Source organism: Poecilia mexicana, unplaced genomic scaffold (genome assembly GCF_051168715.1).
Source record: "Poecilia mexicana isolate PSO_F unplaced genomic scaffold, ASM5116871v1 scaffold_12, whole genome shotgun sequence".
Lineage (NCBI taxonomy): Eukaryota > Metazoa > Chordata > Actinopteri > Cyprinodontiformes > Poeciliidae > Poecilia > Poecilia mexicana.
Genome location: NW_028263381.1, coordinates 23,757,101 through 23,782,373, shown reverse-complemented (window position 1 = coordinate 23,782,373; position 25,273 = coordinate 23,757,101). Strand labels below are relative to the sequence as shown.

The 25,273-nt window shown below is 39.1% G+C and overlaps 3 protein-coding genes across 3 annotated transcripts in view; 1 reads left to right on the top strand and 2 right to left on the bottom strand.

Annotated features, from left to right (window-relative positions):
* Nucleotides 1–2,785: 2,785 nt before the first annotated feature.
* pmchl (pro-melanin-concentrating hormone, like) lies at nucleotides 2,786–3,319 on the bottom strand. Its single transcript, XM_014991667.2, has one exon. The coding sequence runs from the start codon at nucleotides 3,317–3,319 to the stop codon at nucleotides 2,921–2,923; it is 399 nt and encodes a 132-aa protein (XP_014847153.2). The 3' UTR covers nucleotides 2,786–2,920.
* Nucleotides 3,320–7,718: 4,399 nt separating this feature from the next.
* spag8 (sperm associated antigen 8) lies at nucleotides 7,719–11,713 on the top strand. Its single transcript, XM_088011122.1, has 6 exons — nucleotides 7,719–8,111; nucleotides 9,726–9,885; nucleotides 10,028–10,073; nucleotides 10,516–10,636; nucleotides 10,732–10,794; nucleotides 11,147–11,713. The coding sequence occupies exons 1-6, from the start codon at nucleotides 8,043–8,045 to the stop codon at nucleotides 11,249–11,251; spliced, it is 564 nt and encodes a 187-aa protein (XP_087867248.1). The 5' UTR covers nucleotides 7,719–8,042; the 3' UTR covers nucleotides 11,252–11,713.
* Nucleotides 11,714–12,950: 1,237 nt separating this feature from the next.
* npr2 (natriuretic peptide receptor 2) overlaps nucleotides 12,951–25,273 on the bottom strand; it is a 60,827-nt gene continuing 48,504 nt past the window's right edge. The window contains exons 16-22 of the mRNA XM_014991691.2: nucleotides 19,515–19,661; nucleotides 17,645–17,768; nucleotides 16,624–16,692; nucleotides 16,369–16,543; nucleotides 15,817–15,915; nucleotides 14,776–14,867; nucleotides 12,951–13,425 (exon numbers count right to left, since the gene is read on the bottom strand). Coding sequence (XP_014847177.1) covers nucleotides 13,363–13,425; nucleotides 14,776–14,867; nucleotides 15,817–15,915; nucleotides 16,369–16,543; nucleotides 16,624–16,692; nucleotides 17,645–17,768; nucleotides 19,515–19,661 — 769 coding nt within the window. The 3' untranslated portion in view covers nucleotides 12,951–13,362. The remainder of the gene's footprint in view (nucleotides 13,426–14,775; nucleotides 14,868–15,816; nucleotides 15,916–16,368; nucleotides 16,544–16,623; nucleotides 16,693–17,644; nucleotides 17,769–19,514; nucleotides 19,662–25,273) is intronic.

Sequence of the window (25,273 nt, the reverse complement as noted above, 5' to 3'; positions counted from 1 at the left end):
AGGGGAACAGGTTTTTAAATAAGTTTGGTTCCTTGGAGTCAGTGAAAGAGAAACGCAGCAGCTGAAAATGTGACAAATGTTGCAATTTTGGTCCCGAGTTGAACCGAGTCGGTTAGACTTCGTTTAACAGTTATAAACAATATGTTTGTTTCATAGTGTCAGATATCAATATTAACCAAATTTTAATCCACAGACATGAATATTTTGCCTCAAAACCTCTTGTATAACTTTTCCGTGACGTTATTCCTCACTGACATCAGTGAAAACAAAACACCTTCCCATAAACCATTTATCTGAATTGTGTTACGAGATGTGAAAATGCCAAAAGGCTCCCAATGTAATTTGAGCTTTAAAAGGGCAAAACCATTTGGCATTTCAACCTGAGGACACGAAGTGTCACAGTGATTGTGTTCAGCGTGTCATAAAACTGTTACAGTCTGTTAGAATTAAACTTTTAGCTCCAAGTAGAACATGTCCAGAGCCATGTTCAGGTCAATTAAAAGGTGAATTAACTAGTTTAAATGGTAACAACTTTAGGATGTTTTAGCCCATCAAAGAGTCTGATTTTAATAACTGACCTTCAAGTGGAGCAGAAACAACCTGAAGGGACCTGAGAGTTATTACAGCTTATCCTCCTGGGATCAGAGTTATATGAAAATGCTTCAAATTCCTGAGGAAATATTTCAATCTCGGACAGAAATCCACCAATCACATCACGGCGTTGTGAACAGAACAACTTCTGTCGATTTAAACTTTTTCTCACAACCTAAAAACCAAAAGGTTGTCATTAAGTTGGTTCTGAGCTGCAGGAGTTTTACTTCATAAAATCTTTTCTCATGTTGTCATGCAGCATTAAAGAACCACAGTGTTGGTAATTATGGCCCAGAATTGAATTTTTCACATTGTGGATTTCTGCCACCATTTTAACTGTAATTGATTTTCCAGCCAGAAGCTTATAGTAAACAGTGAAAAGGTTCAGAAATTCCCAGAAGAAACAACCCAACCTGAATGTTCAGCAGTTTTTTCCATTCCTGCTGAATGACTAAACTTTAACCAACCAAAGGAAATATATTATCACTAATAATGTCCAAAGATATCAATTTAAACACAAACTGTCTTTCTATGTCACTATTTTAGGTTTAACTTGTTCACTAGATGACATGATTGAAAATATTAATGGTAAAAGAATAAATTGTCTCAAAAGTTTCAAACACCTCAAATAAAAGATTATAATTAATCATTTCCTAGATATTTCCTCCTTAAATATGACATATGTACTTTACAATTCACTTAGACATTTTTTTGTTGGAAATTCACCCTCTTTTTTCCTGCACACGTTGACCCAAACACACCATCATACAGGTGTTCATGACACATTGCAAACACCTGAAGAACAATGGGGAACCATTATCACATTAGGTTATTAGCTTTTGGAAACAAATACCTAATTGATTCCTTAAGACTTTCCCGAAACGGCGAACCGTCAAGAAACGTAGAGAAGTTGTAATTTACCAGTAGGCAGGATCTGACGTAGCAAACCTTTGTGAAAATCTGTCTGTGATTTTATAAGTCAGCGACGCGGTGAAATCAAAGCTTCTGCTCCCAGATGTTTGGTTGAATCAGAGCCAGTAAAACCTCCAGGGAGAAATCCAGGGACCGGGCCAAGATGGAGCAGCTGCTGCTGCAGGGAAACAACTTGAACAAGATTTAAAAGTGTTGTCAGCTGATCTGATGAGCGGCGTGTGAGAGTCAGGTCTGTCAGAACAATGGAGCAACTCAAGAACAACGACAATGAGATCCTTAAACACACAGGTCCTTCCAACGCTTTACTGTTGGGTTTTTAGCCGTTCGTTGGTTTGATCTTCTGGATAAATTTGCTGATTTCTTCCATATATCTGTTTTTACATTCAGATTTTAAAATGGTATGAATGGTGGGTAAATTTAACACTCTCTGCTTTGCTTTAGCATCAGTAGCCATGTTTCCATTGATCATAAAATGGCACAAGTTGGAATTACAAAAATAAATTTGCTCAATGGAAACAAGACAAGTTTGAAAAAACCTTTCAATAAAAAGTTTTGGTGTTTTTTCATAAAACTGCAATTGAAATACTTCTTTGCATCATGTGATCCACACCGGATGTTACTACTGATGGAAACAACAAATAAGATACCAGGAAGTGGTTGGAGGATGATGATGCGGCGCATTTTTAATGACTTGTAGCGTAAACAAACTTATTCACATGTGATTTTAATTGTGTTTCTTATTTAATCGAAACGGCGCAATTGCAAAATTGTGTTTTTTCAACCTTTGTGGAATATCACCAAAGCTTTGCAAACATGGAAACCCAGGTAATATGCCATTACCTACCAACCCCAGCAGAGTACCAGCAGGTTTGGTCAGCTGTTTTCCCGCCATATGCGCTGTATAATGGCTGCTGGAAAAGACAAAGTGTTTTGTTGTTGACTTACCATCCAGAAACCTCTTGCTGTATTGTTGTTGGTTGTGCAGGGGGCTCCACTTCTGCTTTTTAAAGATGTACGGTTGTATAGTTGGGTATCCGTTTGCAGCCATTTTCACATTTGAGAGTAAACGTGTTGGGGTGTGAGGCCAGCAGCGACTTTTTGGGATATAAAGTGACAGAGGCTCTAAAACATCTCACAACAGGTTCCAAAATCTCATTATACAAGAATAATCTTGTTCAATAAATGCAGTGACCATGTTCCGTATCGCACATAATCGGATCCTAACCTGCATAAAACGCCACCTTTAAGAAAACAGCAGACATAAAGCAGAACTGAATAGTGTTTATTCACAGATCTGCAGTGACTTCAACACTCAAAGACACATTTCTTGAGACAGGAGTTGACTTCTTTCTTTGCTTTCTTCCATCTGGTCGCCTCAGCAGCAGAGCGAACAGTCCTAGACCTCCCAGCAGGGCCGGTACACCCGGCCCACCATGCACCTCATGTTGTCCCTCCTCAGAATGGGGATGCTCAGCTGCTGGCCGCCATCGCCGTGCTCGCCCACCTGGTTGCCGTCATCGGCCCTCCGTTTGTAGACGGACATCCCGTTCTGCAGAACCCTCATGTCCCTCCAGATCGTCGGGTCGGCGGCGATGACGATCACCCTGGTCGCCCGGGCTCTGGCCACCGAGGCCAGGTCCGCCTCGCCCAGGCCGCCCTCCATCGCCTCGTCGTTCAGGACGGAGGTGAAGACCTCCTGCTCCAGCGACCCGTCCTCAGTCTTTCCCATCGGTACCGCGTTGCAGTTGAGGAAGAGAGCGGCAGCAAACGTGACGGACAAAAGCGATCGCCTCATCTTCTGACCGGTGGACGGCGTTTTATTGGAGGAGATGGATTGTCTTCGGAAGTCTCTCTGCTCTGGTTCGGACTTTGGACATCCATCGCCTTTTATACCGTTTCAGAAAACTGACCACGTCGTCGTCCTTTGTCAGGATGAAGAGAACAGTTGGGTGGAGATGAAGTGGAGGGAAGTTGATTAAAACCTCTGGTGTGTTTCCTGATAGACACTTCAGAATGAAAAAGTGGAAGGTCTTAATCCAAAATGGCCGCCCTTTAAAACAACAGGGACGGATGAACCGCCTGATGGTCGATTCTTCACCAAGAAACCAGTTTTCACAAAGCTTTGTTACAGAAACGGTCAAGAGGGGATTTAGACCCGGAGCTTAATGACAGGAAGAGCAAACAAACGTCTGTTGACGTGTTCATGTCCTTCAGCAGCAGATCTGCTGACGTGACAAAGAAACTGGAGTCTGGATGGACTTCTGTCTCTACATCCATCTGATTCTGTCTCTACATCCATCTGATTCTGTCTCTACATCCAACTGATTCTGTCTCTACATCCATCTGATTATGGTTCACAGAGGAAATGTGCGTTATAAAAGCTTTGATAGTCAAATAAAGTGATTATAATCCTCTGATTTATGGTTGTCCTCCAGTGTCTGTTGGATGTCCAAACGTTTATTAATGTTGGTCAAAATAATCAGAGGATGAAACTGAAAAATGTTCAAATACACTTAATTAACTAAACATGCATTATTTTATTGTTTGTTGTCAAACACTGGCCAAAAGTTGTGATTTATTATATAAAATGTTAAAAGAAAAGTCAATATTTTACATTTTTGGGGTGAATTGTTTTCCATTTCTTGGTTTAATGGCTTTAGTTTTATCAGCAGCAAGAAAAACTCAATATTTATGCATAAGGAATATTATTTATCCAAAAGTACAACATGTCTGGTCCTAATGGTTCCAACTCCTCTTTTTCTTCTTTCAGCTTTTTAAAGTAATAAATCTGGTTTATTCAACTCTTTAAAATTCATAAAACGTTAACACAACTCATTACTGTACGTTTATCTTTCACAAACTCAAACATTAAAATCTAAAACTTGCTCAATTTATTTGACTGAAGGACTAGAAGATAAACACAACACAGTTCAAATGTTTTACAGTGAAGAAATAAGTGAAAATATAAAGAATAAACTACAGATATTTATCTTAAAATGTAATCAGATACCTGAAGTACAGTCACATACATATATAAATATATATTTATATGTAAATATATACTCATATATAATTTGTTTTAGCCTGGATTATGAGCAGAAATAAATCTGAATCTGTTTTCCTTCAGTTTCTCCATCTGTGTTAATAAACGAGCCGATAATTTTCCCCTCATTCTCCATGTTTGCCCTCGGCTGTCAGCTAAAGGTCGACGTGTTTCTCAGCCAATTACTTACTGGAGACGAAGGTTTTTCTAAAGGCAACAAGTTAATGCACCCAAACTGCAGCCGAAGCGTAAAATCTCAGCGTTTCGGTGCCAACCTGAGCGCCACAAGGCCGACACTGCAGCGTAATTCTACCTGGACAGAAAATCCAGCAGCAAATCAAATTATGTTGGATTGGAGAGCCTGTTGTGGTTTCAGAGCCTGAAATCCCACAGACAGGTTGAGGATTTTCCTGCCGCAGCATGAAATAAATGGTCACCCAATAAGGACGAGACGTTCTGGTTCTGGTCGTGATCAGTCCAGACAGTTTGGCTGTTTGGGTCGATCACATCAAGAGCTTCAAGATAATAAAAACAAAACTTGAATGCATCTTGTTGCAGCTGATGGCTGTAATTTATCACATAGGCGTCAAAAATTCAAAGTTTTTTCCAGAATTTTTTTAAGTGAATCTAGCCAATTTTAAACTTTTTAATCTCACAAATATCCTTTTTTTTTAAAAAAAAGAAAATTTCCTAGATTAATCTCAACATTTTTTACTGTTATTTAAGCAAATTTTTGACTTTTGAAACTGAAAATTTGAAATTAATCTGAGAAATTTCCTAAAACAAAAAGAGACACGTAGATTTCTGAGATTTTTGGGTGAAATTTCCTCTTCCTATTTTTCTATCTACTGTAAAGCCCCCATCATGCTGCGTTTCATTCATACAGACATAAATACTTTGTTTCTCTGTGCTTGTATCAGTTTGATCTTTGATTTTGTCTCCTGTCGGTGGCGCCATTAGGGGACAGTCTTCACCTTTTCTATTCTGGCTTTCGCAGCTGCAGCTTCTCCTCTGTCAGTTCCTGGAGAAGCTTTTAGTTTTAAATGAAACCTGTGAGCAGAGTTCAGGATGTCGCTGCCTGTTGCTTGTTTACTTAAAAAGAGAAGCTGATCCGGTTGACCTCTATGTCACCTTGACCTAAAGGTTGACCTCTATGTCACCTTGAACCCGATAATGACGTGACAGAGATGAAAGGCGGATGCTGCAGTTTGTTGTTGCAGCATCGCAGTGGTCCGGCTCCCGGTAGGGGGTTCGGTTCTGGTCAGTTCTGGTCAGTTCTGGTCGGTTCAGGTCGGTTCTGGTCGGTTCTGGTCAGTTCGGGTCGGTTCTGGTCGGTTCTGGTCGGTGTGTGACTTCAGGGGAAGATGAAAGTGAAGAAGATGAAAGCTGAAACCTCTCAGTAATTTGGCCAAGGAGGAAGGGACTCCTGGCCAAAGTGGTGGCGCTGAATGCAAAGATTTATCCCTCATCAATACATCTGCAGGGATGCTGGTCGCCATGGCGACGGCCAGTCAACATCCAAGTGGCTCAGAAATAACAGCTGTGGGGGTCTGAAGGAGACAATGATAGAGGATGTGGAGCATCTGATGGCGGCGCCGCCCGCATCGCTGACCGGTTGGTTCTGTTAAGATGAGCCCAAAACGCCTCACAGCTCAACCAGCTGACAGGACATTTCACTGGAGCTGCAAAACGAGCCGGGCCCTGTTGGAAACATGTAATTATTTCAATTTAAATGGTTCTCTGGTTAGAAAAATAAAGAAAAAGAACAGCATAATAAAGGTCAACAAGAACCTGAGATAAAGTTTAATGTCAGCTCTTAAAACCTCCTAAACCTGCAAAGTGTTGCTACATTTGGTTCCATTTTGCTGCGTTAATCCCAGGATATGTCGTCACTTCCAGCTGGAATAATCCCACATCGCTGTGAAAGTGACGGTCATGTTTCAGTCCAGCTCCTGACATCCACAAAGTCTGACTCTGTTTGAAACTGATTCAGTTTGAAACTGATTCAGTTTCAATCTGATTCTGTTTCAATCTGATTCTGTTTCAATCTGATTCTGTTTCAGCCTGATTGTTTCAAACTGATTCTGTTTCAAACTGATTCTGTTTCAATCTGATTCTGTTTCAATCTGATTCTGTTTCAACCTGATTCTGTTTCAAACTGATTCTGTTTCAATCTGATTCTGTTTCAATCTGATTCTGTTTCAATCTGATTCTGTTTCAAACTGATTCTGTTTCAGTCTGACTCTGTTTCAAACTGATTCTGTTTCAGCCTGATTCTGTTTCAGCCTGATTCTGTTTCAAACTGATTCTGTTTCAGCCTGACTCTGTTTCATGCTGAGCTGCTGGTGACCGCTACAGGGAAAGGTCTACTCGCTGTTTCTCAGCAACAGAGGTTTGTTTCTGTGCTTTATTTCCACAGTAACCACCACACAATGTTATATTTAGATGGGTTTGCACTGATATGAATAAATAAATAAATACAGTGATTCAGCAAGGTTGCCTGCAAAATAGGAAGGAGGTTGTAAGGTGGTGATGTTTCTTGACTTGGATGTAAAATCCATTTACCTTCTAGAGAACAACAGTGATGTTTTGCTGCAGGCGTCTCAGTTGTAGGTGGTAGAAAACAGACCTGAAGACTGTCAGTGGATTTCAGAGAGCACCGTTTTATATTATAATCAGGCAAAAATTAGATTATTTAGGTGTTGATTTTTTTTCTAGAAAGCTAATAATCTTTATTAATGTAATGTATGATAGTATACATAAATCAACAAACACAACTTTGGTTTATCAGTATGCAATTTTAGTTATTTTTGTGGCTCTAGTGGCCTTTACTTGACAGCCAACCAATAGGAAAGCAGGCAGACATGCCGCAAAGGCCGGGAATCGAACTCGCAACAGCTGCATCGAGGACCAAGGCCTCCACACGCAGGCTGTGCTCAGCCCCTGCGCCACCACAGCACACCAATATATGCAATTTTAGCTAATGCAACTCTAAGCTAACGGCATATTATCTCTCTCTCTCTGTCTCTCTCTCCATCTCTCCCTCTCTATCTCTCTCTTTATTTTTACATTCATAACGAACAACTTTTAGTGCCCTTTAGAGATGCACCGCGTCTGTCCCTTTAAATTTTCCTGAAATATTGAAGCGTTATCAATCATTTCCGGAAGTATTTCAAAGTCTTTCTTTGGACTTTCTGGAGTGATTCTCACTCAGTCTGTAAAAGTTATTAAGTTATTACGTAAACATATTGCTTAGTAATGTTCTGTCGAGTCCTCTTAGATGTAAACGCGCTGTTCTTTACAGTATTCCCGTAGTTATATTCACAAACAACGGGCTAACACAGCCTAGCATACGTTGACCACGGTTTCTATGACAACACTTCCGCGAAGCGCTGCCCGTTGCTATGGGAGACTTCTAAACGTAGAAACGGCAGTCCGAGGACACTTCTGAGTTAGCAGCTGTTTTTATGTCACCATGGCCGAGGAGCCGGTCGCTGAGGAAATCCGCCCGAGAGGAATCCTGAAGGACAACTGGGTGGAGGAGGTGAGCCGAGTTATCCGCTGGTTCAGCAAAATTACCCCCAAAATAATCATGCAGACTAACAATGGGGAGGACAGCTGCTAACTGTAAACAAGGCGAAACAAACAGAAAGTAGAAAATGGACTTTAAAATTGGACCCTACTATTTTAGAAGTACCTTTTTGAAAATATATACATTAAACGATGTATTTTTATTAATCCCACATCCTTCTTATTAAATATATTGGTCTGATGTTTATTCTTATCTTAGATAGCGTGTTTTCATTGGCTTTTGTCAGAAAATCATCTTAATTAACAGAAATAAAGGCTTGAAAACATCCATCATGTGTAATTAATCTATATACTATGCACTGAGTTACTGAAATAAATTAATAGCATTCTAATTTACTGAATATTGTCATTACAGGCATTTTATAGTCTAATAAACCAAAAGACCCATTCAATAAAAATATGAGTTAATACATTTTAATAACTCCAACCTTTAATTAAACACAATCAATCAATCAATCAATCAATCAATCAATCAATCAATCAATCAATCAAATTTTATTTGTATAGCACATTTCAGCAGCAAGGCATTTCAAAGTGCTTTGCATAATTAAATTAAAAACAGCATGCAACATTGATTAAACAGTGAGAAAGAGAAAGACATTATATAAACTTATTACACAAAGGTTTATTTCTGTTAAGTGTCACAATTATCCATTTACAGCTAATTAAAACTCAATATTCAGGACTAGGATATTAGATCAGAGCAATAAAAACACTTTTGACAGGATTTAATAAAGGTATGTTTCATAGCTGGGATTTCTTGGTGTTTTTCTTCAGGCGTCATTTGATATTAATCAGCTGTTCCTGATTATATAAACAATACCTGGTCGCCATGGATCTTTGGTAAACTAAAATTATTCCAACAAACTGCAGATAATCAGGTACTGGACTGAAAATGACATTAGAGGTATTGCTGGGTTTTAGTTGGACCTTTAAGTACCATTTCCAGCCGTTCAACTGGAACTGGACAATAAATCAAGAACATTTCGCTATAGAGACGTGATCAATATCAATAGATAAGTCTGATAACCGCACAGCATTCTGGGGGATGTAGGCAGAGGAAAGACGTTAGCTGCTCTACCTTTCACGATTGGCCAAGATAAAATGGTGGAATCGACTAACTCACTCTCTTTTCGGTTACCTAGCAACTCACTCACTCTTGTTGCCTAGCAACAGCCTGCTGAGTAACTTGCGCAGCAGAAGTTTAAGGTTTTGACACCATGCCTCATAACTGCTTAAAAATAATAAAAAAATAAATAAAACAACAGTGTGAGATGAAAACTGTAAATAAAACAAGTTTATTCCACCAATCTGGCCATTTTTCAGATGTTTAGAAAAACAGAATCAATAATTACTGATATCGATTTATATTAAACATATCGTCCAGCCCTACTTTCAACAAAGAACTTTTGTTTTTCACAGTTTGGATAACTTTTCTGCCACTACCTCATTAAATTTGAGTGAATAAATTACATTAACACACAAAACGTTTCAAAGTTAAGCTGTGTAGTGATGGTATTTACAGTAAAGGTTCAGATTTGATCTCTGACTTCCTGTCGTCCTCCAGAAAGCAGTGGCCGCTCTCAACATCGACGACAAGAAGAAGAGCGTCCGGTTGAACGGACATGAGGGGCTCATCACCATAAACCGAGGGTGTAAAATGGAGACTTTATCTCTGTTCGGTGCGTCTTACATCCCCCTGAAAGGTCCAGACGTGAAGGTCAAAGGTCAGCGCCTCCATGTTCCTCCATCAGAGAATCACATTCCAACGTTCACACATTCGCTGATGACAGTCCTCTGTTTATTTACTCTGAAAAGTCCTGTTTTCTGTGCTCTCTGAGTCGGTTTGTGTTTTATTTGGTGGCGCAGGCGTCAGGAAGGAGCTGCTGGAGAGACATTTATCCCAGATGATGCGGTGAGTCACACAACGCCTTTTACCCTGGAGAGGAAAATGTCATTTCTGGAAAGCGTTGCAGGGGCAATGGGGTAATATTTACCCGTCTGGGTTAAATCAGACTTTATGGTGTTATTTTACATGGAGCCCAGTCATTTTGATGAAGGGCTCCCCCATAGAAATTAACGTCCTGTCGCATGTTAGAGCTGAGAGGGAATGAAAAGCTTCACGAATTGGATGGAAACGTAGAAGAGCCTCTCAGGCCGTATATTCAATTTCCTTTCTTTCCTAAGTGCTGCTGATTCATCTCAGGGTTTCTGCATGTTAAACTCATGCAGAGAGGAAGATTTACTCCCTCAGATACATCATTTTGACTGTTTGTCTGGGTGTTTTAGGTTATAAAACACATTTGAATCGTGGACCGGCAGCTTCCCTCTGACCGGCTCGCTTCCTGCCTCCACAGGGAGAAGATTCTGGCCGAGATGAAGCCGGTAGAACCAGAACTGAAACCAGACTACAGGTCCACACACCAGTGTCATTTCTGCGCCCCAGGATTCGTCCCCAGCAGACCGAAGGCGTCGACGGTACGCGTAGCTTCATGCTAACACCAGTTAGCTCTCATTAAACCAGAGGAACCAGAACATTTCTAACATTTTAACGTTTCTTCCCTCGTCTTCAGGATCATGATTACAGAAACGAGGAGGCCATCACGTTCTGGAGCGACAACTTCCAGAAGATCCAGGTGTGGATTTAGTCACCTTTACATGTTTTTATACATTAATAAAAATGAATCATGAACTGAGAGCGACTCGCCTCAGACGGGGGTCAAACCGTTTTCATTTTGGGTCACATGAAGATCACGATCCTCCTCAGTTCTCTGAACAACTGGCAGCCATCTTTAATTTCTATTCCACTCTCTAAAAGGCATATTTATGGCTCCACACTTAAACCTGGTCACTGCATGAATACAGAACGTGGCTGATAAACAGTTTATAGATTATAATCTGAATTTAAATCTGTTAGGGTTTTCAGAGTTAAATATAATTCTCATCATATTTAACCTTTGTTGTGTTTCTGTTGGTTTTGGTCGGCAGCGTGTTTCGCCCATCAAGAACCCGACCGCTCCTTTCAAGAAGTCGTCTCTGTTCAGCACCAGGATCCAGGACCGGCTGGATGAGGAGGAGCTGCCTGACGACTGAGCTCCTCCTGCAGTTCCTCACCTGTCCACCAGGTGCTCCGCCAGCCAATAAAGCCCGTCTGGTTTCGGTTTATTTTTCCTAACAGCTGCAGCCTCATTAAACCGAACAAAAACTGGAAATTATACGCGACCAAAAGACGTTATAAGACAGGATCCCAGCAGAACTTTGACTTTTTCAGATTATTACAAACAAAAACAAAACAAACAAATATAATGTTACTTTTTTTTAATTTGCTGTTTCAACATTTTTTTATATTTATCGTCAGTTGTTGTTTTTTGTATCTGTTTCTGTGATTGCGGTATTTTTTGTTCCCAGTATTTTTCTGTGTTGGTGTTTTGGAGTTTGGATCGTTTCTGCGTTTGAACTCGTCAGCCACCGTAGAATTGATTATCTCAAGTTTTAGTTTAGACTTCATTACATTTAATTCAGCTCAAATAGAAATAAAGTCGGACTCAGAATCAACTGAGGATGTTTTTCCTGCTGGAGAATCAAACGTTCCTGAACGCGTCGATACTTCCTGGATCATTACGTCTCCTCTGTAATTAGTGCAACCGATGCTGAGCAGCAGCGCTTCCCTCCCACGCCGGTAAATATCTCGTCTTTGTCCTTGAAGACAGAAAACGCGGAGCTGCGTCCCTGCAGCTCCACACACGTGGAGTCAGTCAGAGGACGGCTCCTGATCCGTCCGCAGCCTTCAGCGGGGATTAGTAGGCGGTCGCCATGGAGACGAGTAATTTTAGCTTCTATTTATGCAGCTTTTCTCTCCAAACATTTCATTATCTCTCAGGAAAAAACAATTTGTTGCTGAAACGCGGCGCGGCCCGCAGCGGATCTGCACCCAACATCTAAAATGAAATGAGATGCAGAAAATTTCTGTTTCTCCTTTTTAATTTCTGGTTTGTCTCCGCTGAGCGGCACCTACACACACACACACACACACACACACGCTGCTTTTTATCCAGTCCATCAGAACATTTACACACTAAAACCTCCGTTATTTACAAGTAAAATATTTCCATTTTATCTTTAACCTTCAAGGTTTTTACCTTTGATTTGAGGTAAATTTTTGTCCATCCAGTTTGCACCCCAGAGCATAATACTTCCACCACCGTACTTAGTAGTTATGAGTCTTGGTGTCCAAACCGTTTTATCATAAAGGCCAAATTTATCTAGTCAAGAGTAAAATAATAATAAAAAATAAAATAAAATCAAGTAATTAGTTATTATCCAGGGAAGTATTTTTATTCAGTGAAGATCAAAAACTTAAAAAATATTTTCCATATTTGTCGTTTTAAAAGAAAATCTAGTTTTCAGATTCTTTTGGACTCGATTGAGGAAATTTATTCCCAGGATTCGGGTCAAAGCGCTTCCTATATTTAACCAGGTTTAATGCATTTTTGGTTGCAGAAAATTCAACTTTTCAGTAAAAGGCTCAGGGTGTTACCATGGAAACCCAATTATAAAACCCAATAGGAAAATTCAACTGCAGTAGCCACCGTTCCACCCAAAGGGGGCAGCACCGAGGCCATGTTAACATAAAATGTGTATAATAGTATCATTTATAGGTCCAATTTATACATTTTGAGTTGATCTGCTCCTTAAAGGCATATTAATGGTATTTATTGGAAATTTATGTTCATGTTAGTAATTATTTCTTGCCTAAAAGTCAATAAGTGCAAAGAAAAGACAACAAATCCCATTTTATAAATGAAAAAAGAGTGCTTCACTCATTTTATTGAACAAAATATTTTACAGTGTCTTGGATATACATATATACATCAGCTGTGTTAAACGGTTGATCAACCCCCTGCAGTGGCAACGATTGCTTTTCTGTGCCTGTAAATCTTTCCAAAAATACTTAAAACATCGTCGACTTCCAAACACGTTATTACAAATCTGAATATAGAAAGCACAAAAAAATAAGGATTCATCTGTGAAAAGCACCCTCTTCATACAAAAACAACGTTTCTCTCTGGTTTACTTTATTTTTATTTAGTTGAGCAGGTAATAAATATACCTGGGATTCCCTCCGTTTCTGTCTGTTTTCGCTGGAAATCACAGTTAAGGACTTATTCTAGAACAAATAAAGTAGCCGCGCCGTCAGCAGCCTCTCAGATTACGTACACATCAGTCTTCTCCCCAAGAAGCCAATATGTCCTCATTTTACCTTTACCCTGAAAAACAACAAGAAAAAACACAAATCAATCAGCTGGTCAATGGAGACGCAGCAGCGGTTTGATTGGGCCTCGATAACGGATCTGATGACACCAACACAGCAGGAAGGAGGCTTCGACTGCGGCGGCCATTTTGTTTCCAGAAGGTCTGATTGGCTCAATTAAAGGGACGGTAAAAAAAAAAAAAACAAGACAAAAATACACCATGCTGAAAAAACAAGATAAAACTCGTACAGAGAAATATATTTAAATTCCTGTCAATGGGAAGAACATCGAGTGTTTTTATTCTACCCTCTGAATGTGGGTAGAAAATCCAGAAAATTAACTCAAGAGCAGAAATACTTCATAATGAAATTACTCAAAGCACAGCGTAGTAAAAATACTTTTTGTTTTACCAGTATCAGTTTTAAAGAATCCTTAAAGTTGACACTGTTAGCTAAAGCGTTAGCTATGCTAACCCTAACTACGCTGTAGCTCTACAGAGATGCATTCTGGGTACAGAATCTTGGATGAAGAACATGAGGGGAAGTGGAACTGCTGCGTATTCACCCACTTCAAAATAAGAGCATAGATTTTCATTAACATTAAACTTCAACACAAGTTAAAGTTCACAAAACAGCCAAGAAAATTGTTGCTTTTATCCAGGGAAGCTAAACGTTTTTAAAGTTAGCAAAAATGCTAAAGCGCTAAATGAGAGATTAGCTCCTCTATTAGCGTGTTAGCGTACCCGTAACTGGATCCTTGCAGTTAACTTTTCATTTGAATCTAGTAAGCACCAAAATTTGAACTTAACTTTTACTGTTTCTTACATTTTAAATCATTTTACGATCTTGAGCTGCATTTTTACTAAAAACTTTTTTATTCTTAACTTGAATATTTTCTTAGATTTCTACTTTTTACCTTTAGGGAAGTAAAAACATGTTAAAGTGTTTCTACTCCTACTACACTCTGAGTTTTGTTGCTCTACCTGCCTCTAGCTTTCCTGTCACAGCTGAAGAAAAGCATCCCACAGCATGATGCTTCCACCACCATGTCTCATTTAACCAAAAATCTTTGGTCAGAGGCCAATCAGCTGTGCTGCGACACAGACTGTTACAGGAAACGCTTCCTGCCCTCAACTTTTTAAAGTAACATTTTGCTTTGTTTTGTGATTAAAGAAGCAAATTTGAGTTGAATTTTGGGAAATTTTAAGCGCTTCCTCAATTATTTCACATTTCTAAAACATCTGAGTGAATTAAATCGATTTCACAGGAAACTCTGAGCTCTTGTGTTCTGGAGAGGAAGAAACCTTGCAGAAAATGATTCAACCAGAGAAATGAATAAAAAAAGACAGAAATAATCAGATCTTGCCTTCATTTCTACGTCTCCTCGCAGCTGAAGGTCAAAGTAACCAAACTCATCCAGCACTTCTTTGGTGGCGGAGGAAACGTGGATCTTTAAGGCTGCGAGGAAAACCAAAAGCACAGCAGAGATAAAATAAAAAACCTCTCAGGGTGGAATTTAAATAACTCCAGCTTCTAAATAAAACCCATTTTGAAGAGTCAGAAACCAGCAGCTCAGAGGAAAAGCTGGTGAGTTTTATTAGTTAACGAAGGAGAAACGATTCCCTCCTGCTGCAGTTTACGGCTTTTTCTGAGAGAAACATCAATAATTCAGCAGAGGAGACAGGAAAACACTCAGCAGCTGATCAATACATCAGATGATCCAGTCGGAAAATATCCACAACGAGGCAGCAACTGAGAAACTGATCTGCTGCTAATATTTAAAGAAAACGTCTCATTTCTTATTTATCTCCAGAATATTCCTAAAATTACAAATATTATTTACAGGAAAATAAAAATACTTCAGAGTTCTTGGTCTAGTTTTAGTGCAAATATGATAAAATTAACTTAAAAGTAACTTTCAACAAGAAATATGAGCTTTTTTCAAGTAAATAATTCATTAAAATTGATGATAAATACTGATTTTCACAGGCAGATTATTTCACTAATAAGATATTTTTCTCTTGTTATAAGTGAAATAATCTGTGTGAATAGTATTTATCTTTGATTTAATTATTTTTATTTATTTATTATTTTTGGCTGTGAATTGTTGCTATATTACGACAAAGAATTAGGGTCATGCTAAGAAAAATAAAATAAGAATAAAGTTGAAATAATTTGAGAATAAATTCAGAATATTTTGAAAAAATATTATGACTTTATTCTCATAATGTTACTTTTCTAAACATTTTCTTAGCGTGGCTCTGATGCTGCATCGTAATACAGATTAAATTATAAACATATAAACATAATAATTAAATCAAATATTAAAGTAACTCCAGAGCGCAGGCTGGTTTCAGACACGTCTCCCCTGTTAAAGCAGACAGGAAATGATGTCATCAGCTCTCACCCTCTCCGTTGGACTCCATGCGGGACGCCGTGTTGACGGTGTCTCCAAACAGGCAGTACCGCGGCATCTTCAGGCCCACAACGCCGGCGCACACCGGACCTGAGGAACCCGAAGGTCAGAGGGTCACAGGGAGGCACAACAATGACGCAGCAGCAACCAGCGACATCATCATCATCATCATCATCATCATCTTCATGCTGCTGCTCAGTGTCAGCTGACAGTTACTGTGGTGGAAATAAACTTTTTGCTTTTTGCTTCTTCCTGCTTCTATTCAAGCAGGTTCAGATTATTGTGGTGCAAAAATGTCTGTTGATAGTTTATACTTCTATCATGATCCAAATAAATAAAATAAACGGTTTAATGGATGGATGGATGTTTTGTTGGATGTTTCGTTGGATGATCCAGTCGGATGTTTACTCAGCAGAGTTCTGGTTTTCTGCTCATCTTGCTCCAGTTTCTAACCGATGACGGTTTTGTTGCGTTACAAGTCGTTTCTGACCTTTGACCCCTGAACGCTGTGACCTTGTAGTGGCGGTCGACCTTCAGACTCACCGGTGTGAATGCCTATCCTCAGCCGGAGCTGGTCGTTGGGTCGGTGTCGGATCTTGAAGGTTCTGACCTGCTCCAGCAGCGCTAGCGACATGCTAGCCACCTCTCTGGCGTGGAGCTTCCCGTTCCGGACCGGCAGACCCGACACCACCATGTAGGCGTCTCCGATGGTCTCCACCTGCAGACCGGACACAAACCAGTACAGCACCAGTTCACCACCGCCCGTCCCAGTTAGACCCACTGGTGACCCAAACCCACCTTGTAGACGTCAAAGTTATCGATTATGGCGTCGAAGCAGGTGTACAGATCGTTGAGCAGCGTGACAACCTGCAGGAAAAATAGATTTTATTTATTTAATCCAAACTGGTTTTCAAAAAGTGACCAGTAGGACAAGAAAATACATAACCACACTGTAAAAAAACATCTGTAGAAAAAAGTTTACCGAAGAAAATACTGTAAAATGTTACTGTAGAAAACCTCAAAATGTTACCAAATACCGTAAAATATCGCAAAAATTTTATGGTAAAATTTTACTGTAGAAATTCTGTAAGATTTGACCAAATACTTTAGGAATTCTGTAAAATTTTACCATATAAACATGGTAAACTTTTACTGTATAAATATCAAATTTGAGGATATAAAACCATAAAATACTGTAACATTTTACCTTAAGAATACTATGACATTTTACAGTATCAATACCGTAAAACACCGTATTAAACCGTAAAGTTTTACCACATAAACACCATAAAATGTTACCGTACAAGCACTGTAAAATACTACGAGTATTTTACCATAAATTAGAGACATTTATTTTACTACAGCGCAACAAGAACAAAATAATCAGCTTACCGCTACTCTTCTGTTTGAAACACTTATTTAATCCGACCTTTTTCATTTACCGACTCAATAATTATCTCAAATTTGTAATTAAAACCATGTTATGGTATTGACAAAACAAAATTATTAGAAAATGCCTCTCATTCAAGAAATGTTCAAGAAAACCTACGGATCCATAATAATAATAATGACAATTGTAAATAACACCTACTCTTAAGTATTTTTGTCTAGTTTCTGGTGTAAATATCTCAGCACTTAAAACTTTCTATCTCCACCACAGCAGAGCAGATTCTCTATCTGTCTGGATAAAGTGACTCAACTCTGCGTCAACATCTCCCATCTAACAGCTGATCTATTTCCAGTCACACACAGAGAGTGTGTGTGGGAACACACTGTCTCTGCTGGAGATCACGACGGCAGCGCGGCGCGGGAAGCGTACCTGCAGCGGCGTGCTCTCTGCAGACAGAGAGGTGAAGCCGACGATGTCGCTGAAGTAGATGGTGACGCTGTCGAAGGCCTCAGCCTGAACCGTCTCACCGCGCTTCAGCTGCTCCGCCACCGAGCTGCACACACACACACACACACGCACACACACACACACACACACGCACGCGCGCGCACACACACACACACACGCACACGCACACACAAGAACAGCACTGTCAAAATGAGGATACAAGCACAGGAATTAGCATGCTAACCGCTAAACTTAGCCCGTTTAATTTCAGGGTAATGACCTTTTGTCAAGATGGCCGATGTTTTTGAGTCGCTTTAATCGGTTATTGACACAAAACGTTGCCCATCATGTTTCCAACTTTGGTCATCTTGTTCATGCAATGTTAAAATAATAACATGAAGCAAAATCAGAAACTGATGTTTGTTAGTTTAAAGTTTGTTAGTCGTCAACTGGAAGGAGATGAAGATGTGGCCGACAGACAGTCGTCTTAATAGTTAATGGCAGCGCCTGCTAACGTTTTTGATGTGTTTAGCAGTTTAGTGTTAGCCTCCAGTAATTTTTTTGTGTTAGCGGTTTCACTTTACCTTTCACAAATTTTTATAGGTTTAGCAGTTAGCTTTAGCTTCTGCTAATTATTTATGTGTTTAGCGGTTTAGTATTAGAGTCTGCTAATATTTATGTTTTTATCAGCTTAGTGTTAGCAACTGCTCTTTTGTTTGTGTGTAATGGTTTAGCATTAGCTACCGCTAATTTTATGTGTTAAGCAGTTTAGCTTTAGCTTCCACTTCTTTGTATGTGCTCACCACTTCAGTATTGTTTAGCGGTTTAGCGATAGCAGGGCTAACATTCTTGTTCAGTGAATTGGTGGTTAGTGAAGGTAACATTTTTGGGGATTAAAATAACTACTGCAGATTTTAGTTTACACATATTATTCTCCATTGTAACGATGGCGGCCATTTTGAAAAATGTCCACCAGAAAAATAATACACAAAATCAAGAAAATATATATGATTTCTATAGTTCAAAGTGTGTCATTTGATACCAGACAGATTTTTCAAATTTTCCATGACAACCATGGCGGCCATCTTGAAAAATGAAAAACTAACAGTAGATGTGATTTCTATGGGTCCAATGTAAAATTTGACACTAAATGATAAATATTAGCAAATCTAGTGCCAAATTTTGTTGACGATGGCGGCCATCTTTAATTTTTTACCAGGGTTTTTTCAAACGAAGGTGGGACTAAGTCACGTTTTGGTATCCACATGTGATAGATTTTGCAAACGTACTGAATTATCTGGTGCAGTAAGTACGGCAGAGGCTGTAAAGTCAAAGAAAATATGTTTTTTCAGCTGTTTTCTCCTTATTATCCAGCAGCCCTGGGCTCTGGCTGAACGCCTGGCCACTAAAATCATCCCCAGATGTCAGTTTATCTCTGCTCATGTTAATTTCCCTTCAATCAAACGACACCAAAGGCAGGAACATCTCGGAGGCAGAGGTCAGTTTGTTTAAATCTGGAGCGCGGTGAGAAATCAGTTCTTCTGTTCTTCTCAGGCCCTTTTTCTGTCTGCCTAATTTCAACATGACGAAGGAGGAAGAAGAGGATAAATGATGGAGGAAAGCTGGATTTGCTCCGTTCTGCTGTCTCTCTTTAATGAGCGGTTTCGCCTTCCTGTTCTCCCTCTGCTGCCCTTTTCATCTGCAGCGAGATCACACTGCTGGGAAATGCGTTTGAGTCTTTAATTAATACAGAGGTTTAGCGGCGCTGACAGAGTGTCACTGCGAGCCGGTGGTGCATCGTCCAATCAGCTGAGCTCCAGTTAATTGGTGGTTTTGGTTTTTTCCTTCTTACTGTGGGAGGATTTGGTAGAGGAGGTTTTCGGCCTTCCGCTTCTCCTCCAGGTAGGCCTGCGTCCGCTCCTCCACCAGGTTCTCCAGGTTGTTGGCGTATTGCTCCATCCTGGACAGCAGGTTGTTGAGGATGCTGGTGCTGCCCTCCCTGTGGAAAAAACATAAACATGTGGCAACTCTGAAGAGCAAGAACTAAAGATATGTTTAACATAACGTTAAAATCTGTGGGGGGGTTTGTAATATTTTAATGTGATATATTTTTTCAGTATTTAATTTAATATTTTGTATTGTTTTTTATTTCATTGTATTTTGTACATTTTATTGTGTAGTAATTAAATTTTTACATTTATTTTATATTATTTTAGTTTCAGTTTTTAATAATTTTTTCCCATTTTATTTTTTACTTTAAATGTTTTATTTTTTCATTTTTATTTAATTGTTTTTTGTAGCTTTTTATATTTCTAATTCCATTTTTTGTATTTTAAAATATTTTATTTCATTTTTATTTTTTGTATTTTGTGGTTTTAATTTTTTAAGTTCAGTTTTAATCAGTTTTCTTTTTCATTTTATATTTTGCAATTTTATTTAAGTATTTAATGACATTTTTTTATAAAATTTTATTTATTTGTTTGCATTTTTGTATATTTTAATGCTTTTTGTGTCACTGGAAGAACAGATATTACAGATATTTTCTACTGGAAACATTAGTTTTATACTTAAAATTTTTATTTGGAAAACCAGTTAAAACATTTGCATTATAATCATGTTAATTTAAATTTTATGTGTCATAATTATGTCACTTCAGGCATCCCATATGAAGAACTAATCCTGCAGACATAAAACTGGCTTCTATCCTTAAATGTTAGCAGCTAATTGTGGCATTTAGTGGCTTTTTTAGACAACATTGATGCTCTAAAAGCTGATGCCTGGGTCTCGTAGGTTTTCTAATTACATGTTTCCATAATGTTTATGCTCTACAATCATATGCTCAGGCATAAACACAACCAAACGCTCACAGTTACTCAGACGGAGCGAGAAGGTGAGTCATCCATGCCAGGATGGAGGCTAAAAGCATCAATGTCTGGCACCTTCCCAGTAGCTACTGGGTCGTAGCGGCCTACAGACGCCCACACGCTGTTTATCTTTAAAGGAGCAAATATCAGACATGGACGACTAATGAGTAACGAAGCTTTGAGTTCAATCGAAAAAGGTCACATGAAGATTAGCGCCCAGCATTTCAACATGTATAGTACAACGAATGCAAACCTGAAAATACAAGAAATGTGTTAATACTGACCAATTAAATAAATGGGAGTTAGGACTGAAATGATTAATCGTGATTAATTGATTGTAGAACTAATTGTCAAATAATCCTGTAAACGATTAATCGTTAACTAGACAAAAAAAATCAATTTGGTGAAATAAAAAATATATTCAGAGAAGGAAATAACCTGAAAGTGTTCAAAAAATAAAAACATTTTGCATTGTAATAAAAGATACTTTTGTTTGTAAACATGTTTTAGCCAAAACTCCTCATGTGATGTTATTTTAGCTTCATCTGGTTTGAATTCTGGGAGAAAAACTCTTATTATATTATATTAAGTTCCCTCTGCTTTCCAATTATCACTTCATCCAAAAAATTGTCATCAGATTAGCTCTACATAGTATTGATGCCAAGTCAAGCAGAAAAGTGATCACAAAAGGAACGCGATGTTGTTTCATTTTATTGTCTTTATTTAAAAATATAATTTAATTATTAGTTTATTTAAATTTTCTAATGTATTTCAGGGATTGTATAAAAAGTCTTAAGTGAAAAATCTGCAGAATTTGGCCATTGTTATCGGATTAATCGATTAATCGTCAAACTAATAGGATAATAATCAAATAAGGCTGTTCAATACAATTAATTGATAACTAAATAATTGTTAAATAAAACTAAATTCAATATAATTGCATTAAGTTTTATTCTAAGAGTTAAACTGAAAAACAAAAAAGGGTATTTGTAATCGATTAATCATTAACTGGAGTATAAATATTCAATAAAGGCCATTCGGTGAAAAATCATCAGGGTTTCCCCCAGTGCATTATAAGCCTGGCGGGCCTCCAGGCTTTACTTCTGCCCCCACCAGGCTTAGCATTGCTTACTTGTTTTTATATTTGTATTTTTTAAGACTTTATAGTTAATGTTCAATCTTTTAATAACACATAATTATCAAGTGATATTTTCAAATTTCCTGTCGACTTTAAACATTTTTTAACTCAAAAACCCGACGGGTCGCTGGATGGATGACTGCGGTAGACCCCAACCAACGGGGTTAGCAGGTTTTCTGGGGGAGACCTTGAACAGCAAATCAAATCCGCTGTAATTCCTCTAAACTAGAATTTAAAAGGATTTATATTTTCGGTCTGAACCTCCAGTAATGGATGAAAGCTTCCAGTGAATCAGAGTGAAAGTGTTCAGAGACAAACAATGGAGAGACTTCATGCTCGCAGTGAGAGGTCAGCGTTTCACAGCCAGCTTCAGACTCCCTGTGTGGGTTCAAACCAAACCGTTTGTCGCCGGACACCCTTTCACTCTCGCTCCCAAAATAACAGCCCATCCATCACGTCACGTCAACAACAAGCATTTTCCAGATGAGCGTAACCACCAGACGGGGCGCGAGGCGCGGGCTGCCCAGGCCAACAGCAGCGGAGGGACGCGCCTGTCAGCAGCATCCTTGAGTGCTTCGGAGGTCATCAATCATGAGGACCTCTTCACTTAAAACCACTCAGAGCTGAACGTGAGCAGAGCCATCCAATGTGGAGAAACACGGCTAATAGAGGAGAGGTCGAGCTGAGAGGAAAACTCTCAATCTGTCAGTCGCCTCCAATTTGGCTGTTTTTATATCACTGATGGGTTCGTACTGCAGTGGAGCCACAGAAGAGATAATATCTGTAAATGTTAGGGATGTCATCTAGAAATGCTTCTAACTGCATAATTCAACTGTTCAAATACAAAATATACATTATGCTGTAATATGACCAGTGGAAACAGCCTTAGCGATGTTAGCAGAGAAGCTAACCCATGGTCTGATGGTCAGCCAATCAGCAGCAAGCAAAATGAATCGGGATCCTGGATTGGCTGATTTGGAAAAGAATGAAAATAGTGAACCATGTAGCCATCCATCCTCCATCCATCCATCCATCCATCCATCCATCCATCCATCCATCCATCCACTCATCCATCCATCCATCCATCCATCCATCCATCCATCCATCCATCCATCCACTCATCCATCCATCCATCCATCCCCTCATCCATCCATTAGATGAGAAATGGTTTCTAATCCCTCCCAGTCGTTCTGATCTCCTCCATCTTGGATTCCTGGTTTCTCCTCTATCATTGTTTCATCTCCTCTGAGCTCATCTTGAAACTCGGTCCTGATCGTTTCTCTGTTTCTCTTTGTTCCCACATTATCAGATGAGACCCATCTGGACTGCTGGCATTCAGTTCCAGCTTCGTTCTGGATGGCCATGAAAGATTTCCCTTTGATGATAGCGGATCATAAGCAACTTTAGCCTCTCTGTTCATCTCAGCCGAGCCCAGAGCGATGATTCTCCACCAGATCATGACAGACGCTGTCATGATCTGGTGGAACTAAACTCCCTTAGTTTATATCAACTGCCATCCATGTTGTTAATTAAATCTGGACCCATTATAAAACAGAACACTTGTCGCCTGCATTTTTATCCAGCTTGTTCCCAGAGAACTTGCTCTGTTCAGAGATTTATGCCTTCCTCCTTCCTTATGCAATATCGAGTTACCCTGCTGGATGCAGCGGAGGGAGGGCTGCCTCGGGTGACATTGATTTTGCAAAGTACTTCTGAGTTCATGTGGCTGAATGGATCCTTTTTTCTCTTTCCAAAGTTTGAATGTTGTCCCACGGTGTCCCACAGTGTTCAGGTGTTGCAATGAAAACAGCACAACCTAACAGTTTGTTTTTCCAGCTGAGAGTCAGAAATCTGCACGTCGGCTTCAGTCTAACGAACCGTGACCCATATTGTGATATTCCTGCCACAGCTTGAAGATGTGACCACTGATTGCAGCTGACAGGCAGAAAGTCAGAACCTGTAAAAGCTTCACGCTGCATTCGCTGAGGCTCAATCCACTGAACCGATGATGAATGTAAGCTCTTCTTTATCACGTCTCTGGGCAAAAACATGTAAATAACACGCAGCACTGCATGATCCATGTCTTCATGAGGAGCTTAAAGAAAGTAAGTAACACCGTCTCATTGTAAATATGGGCTGAATGCTAGTTCTCAAAACTAAAGGAACAAATTTAAAGAATATTTCCAACATTAGCTTCTTGGGTTGTGCTGCAAACACAAGAGATCTGTTTAGTTTCTTTTCCCCAAAACGGAAAAAACACCAATAATTTAGTTCAATTATTAATGAAGTATAATGAGGTAACGATTCAAAGGTCCAACCAGTTCAATGACTCTTCAGTCACTGTCAGATCTGATCAATCATCCACACTGAGGAATGCATTAAATCCTGAGTTACTAAAACGGCTCACATCCAATCCTGTGCAAAACGGATGTTAAAACAATAAGTTTAGTTCATCATTCAGGTGGATAATAAACCAGATTAAACTACTATATCCCTGCAAATAAGTCATGTGAAAAAACACACCCTATGACAACTAGTATGGTTTTCTTACACATTTGGACAGAAGGACAGATGGAGCAATGCTAACTAAAAACTTGGTGTGCTAACGCTAAAGCGCTAATCATAAACACTAATTCTGGTAATGCTAAACCGTTACACTAACATGGTATTTAGCAAAAGCTAATGCTAAATTACAATAACAAAACGAACTGTAGCAGAAGCTAATGCTAAATCGCAATGCAGTATTTACTGGCAACTAATGCTAAAGCGCTAATCTCAGTTCAAATGATCTTCCCTTGAAAGATTACAGCTCTCACCATCAATTTGATTTTGACATTATAATCTACATCTTCTATAAATACCCTTAGATATTGTATTCATGTTTACATCTTGTTCTCTACAGTCTGTGTTTTATTTTGTTCCTTTATGTTTCTTGTTTTAAAAAATGTTACTGGGTAAAAAAAAGAGAAAACATGAGGAGAGGAAACACACAGCCTTCTCACTTCAAAGTAAGAGCTTGAATATAAATGTCCAACTACTTAAGAATATCTTTATAGGCAATAGCCAAACTTCAACACAACTTTATTCAGCTAAAAGTTACAAAACAGCCAAGAAAATTAGCATGTTAGAATTTATGTGGCAAGATCAATTTAGGAGAAGCTACATGTGCTAAACGTTAGCATAATCGTGCTCATAACTGCATGTGGAAGTTTAATGTTGAAATAAATTTGTACACAGACGATGTATCAATATGTGACATTTCTGGTGAAAGAACTGAATATTTCATGTGGTGTCTTCAGTTTTTCCCATGACAGAACTGTTGCAGAGTTTCTCCAACATCCAAACAGCCAGCAGTGTATCTGGTTTCTGAGCATGTGTGTGCTTTAGAGTCACTTTGTTTCAGCAGAGATCCTTACAGTAACTCTTTCTGACAGATGCTCCACTCTCAGGGGAAAACATGCTTGCTTCCCTTCCTGCATCGACATAATACTCCAACCAAAATATGCACATAAATGATTCATAAGATCATCGAAAATAATACCAGAAACATGGACTCCAACTCTTTTGTTACTCAAACACACACTGACGCTCTCACAGGCGCTTCCCGCA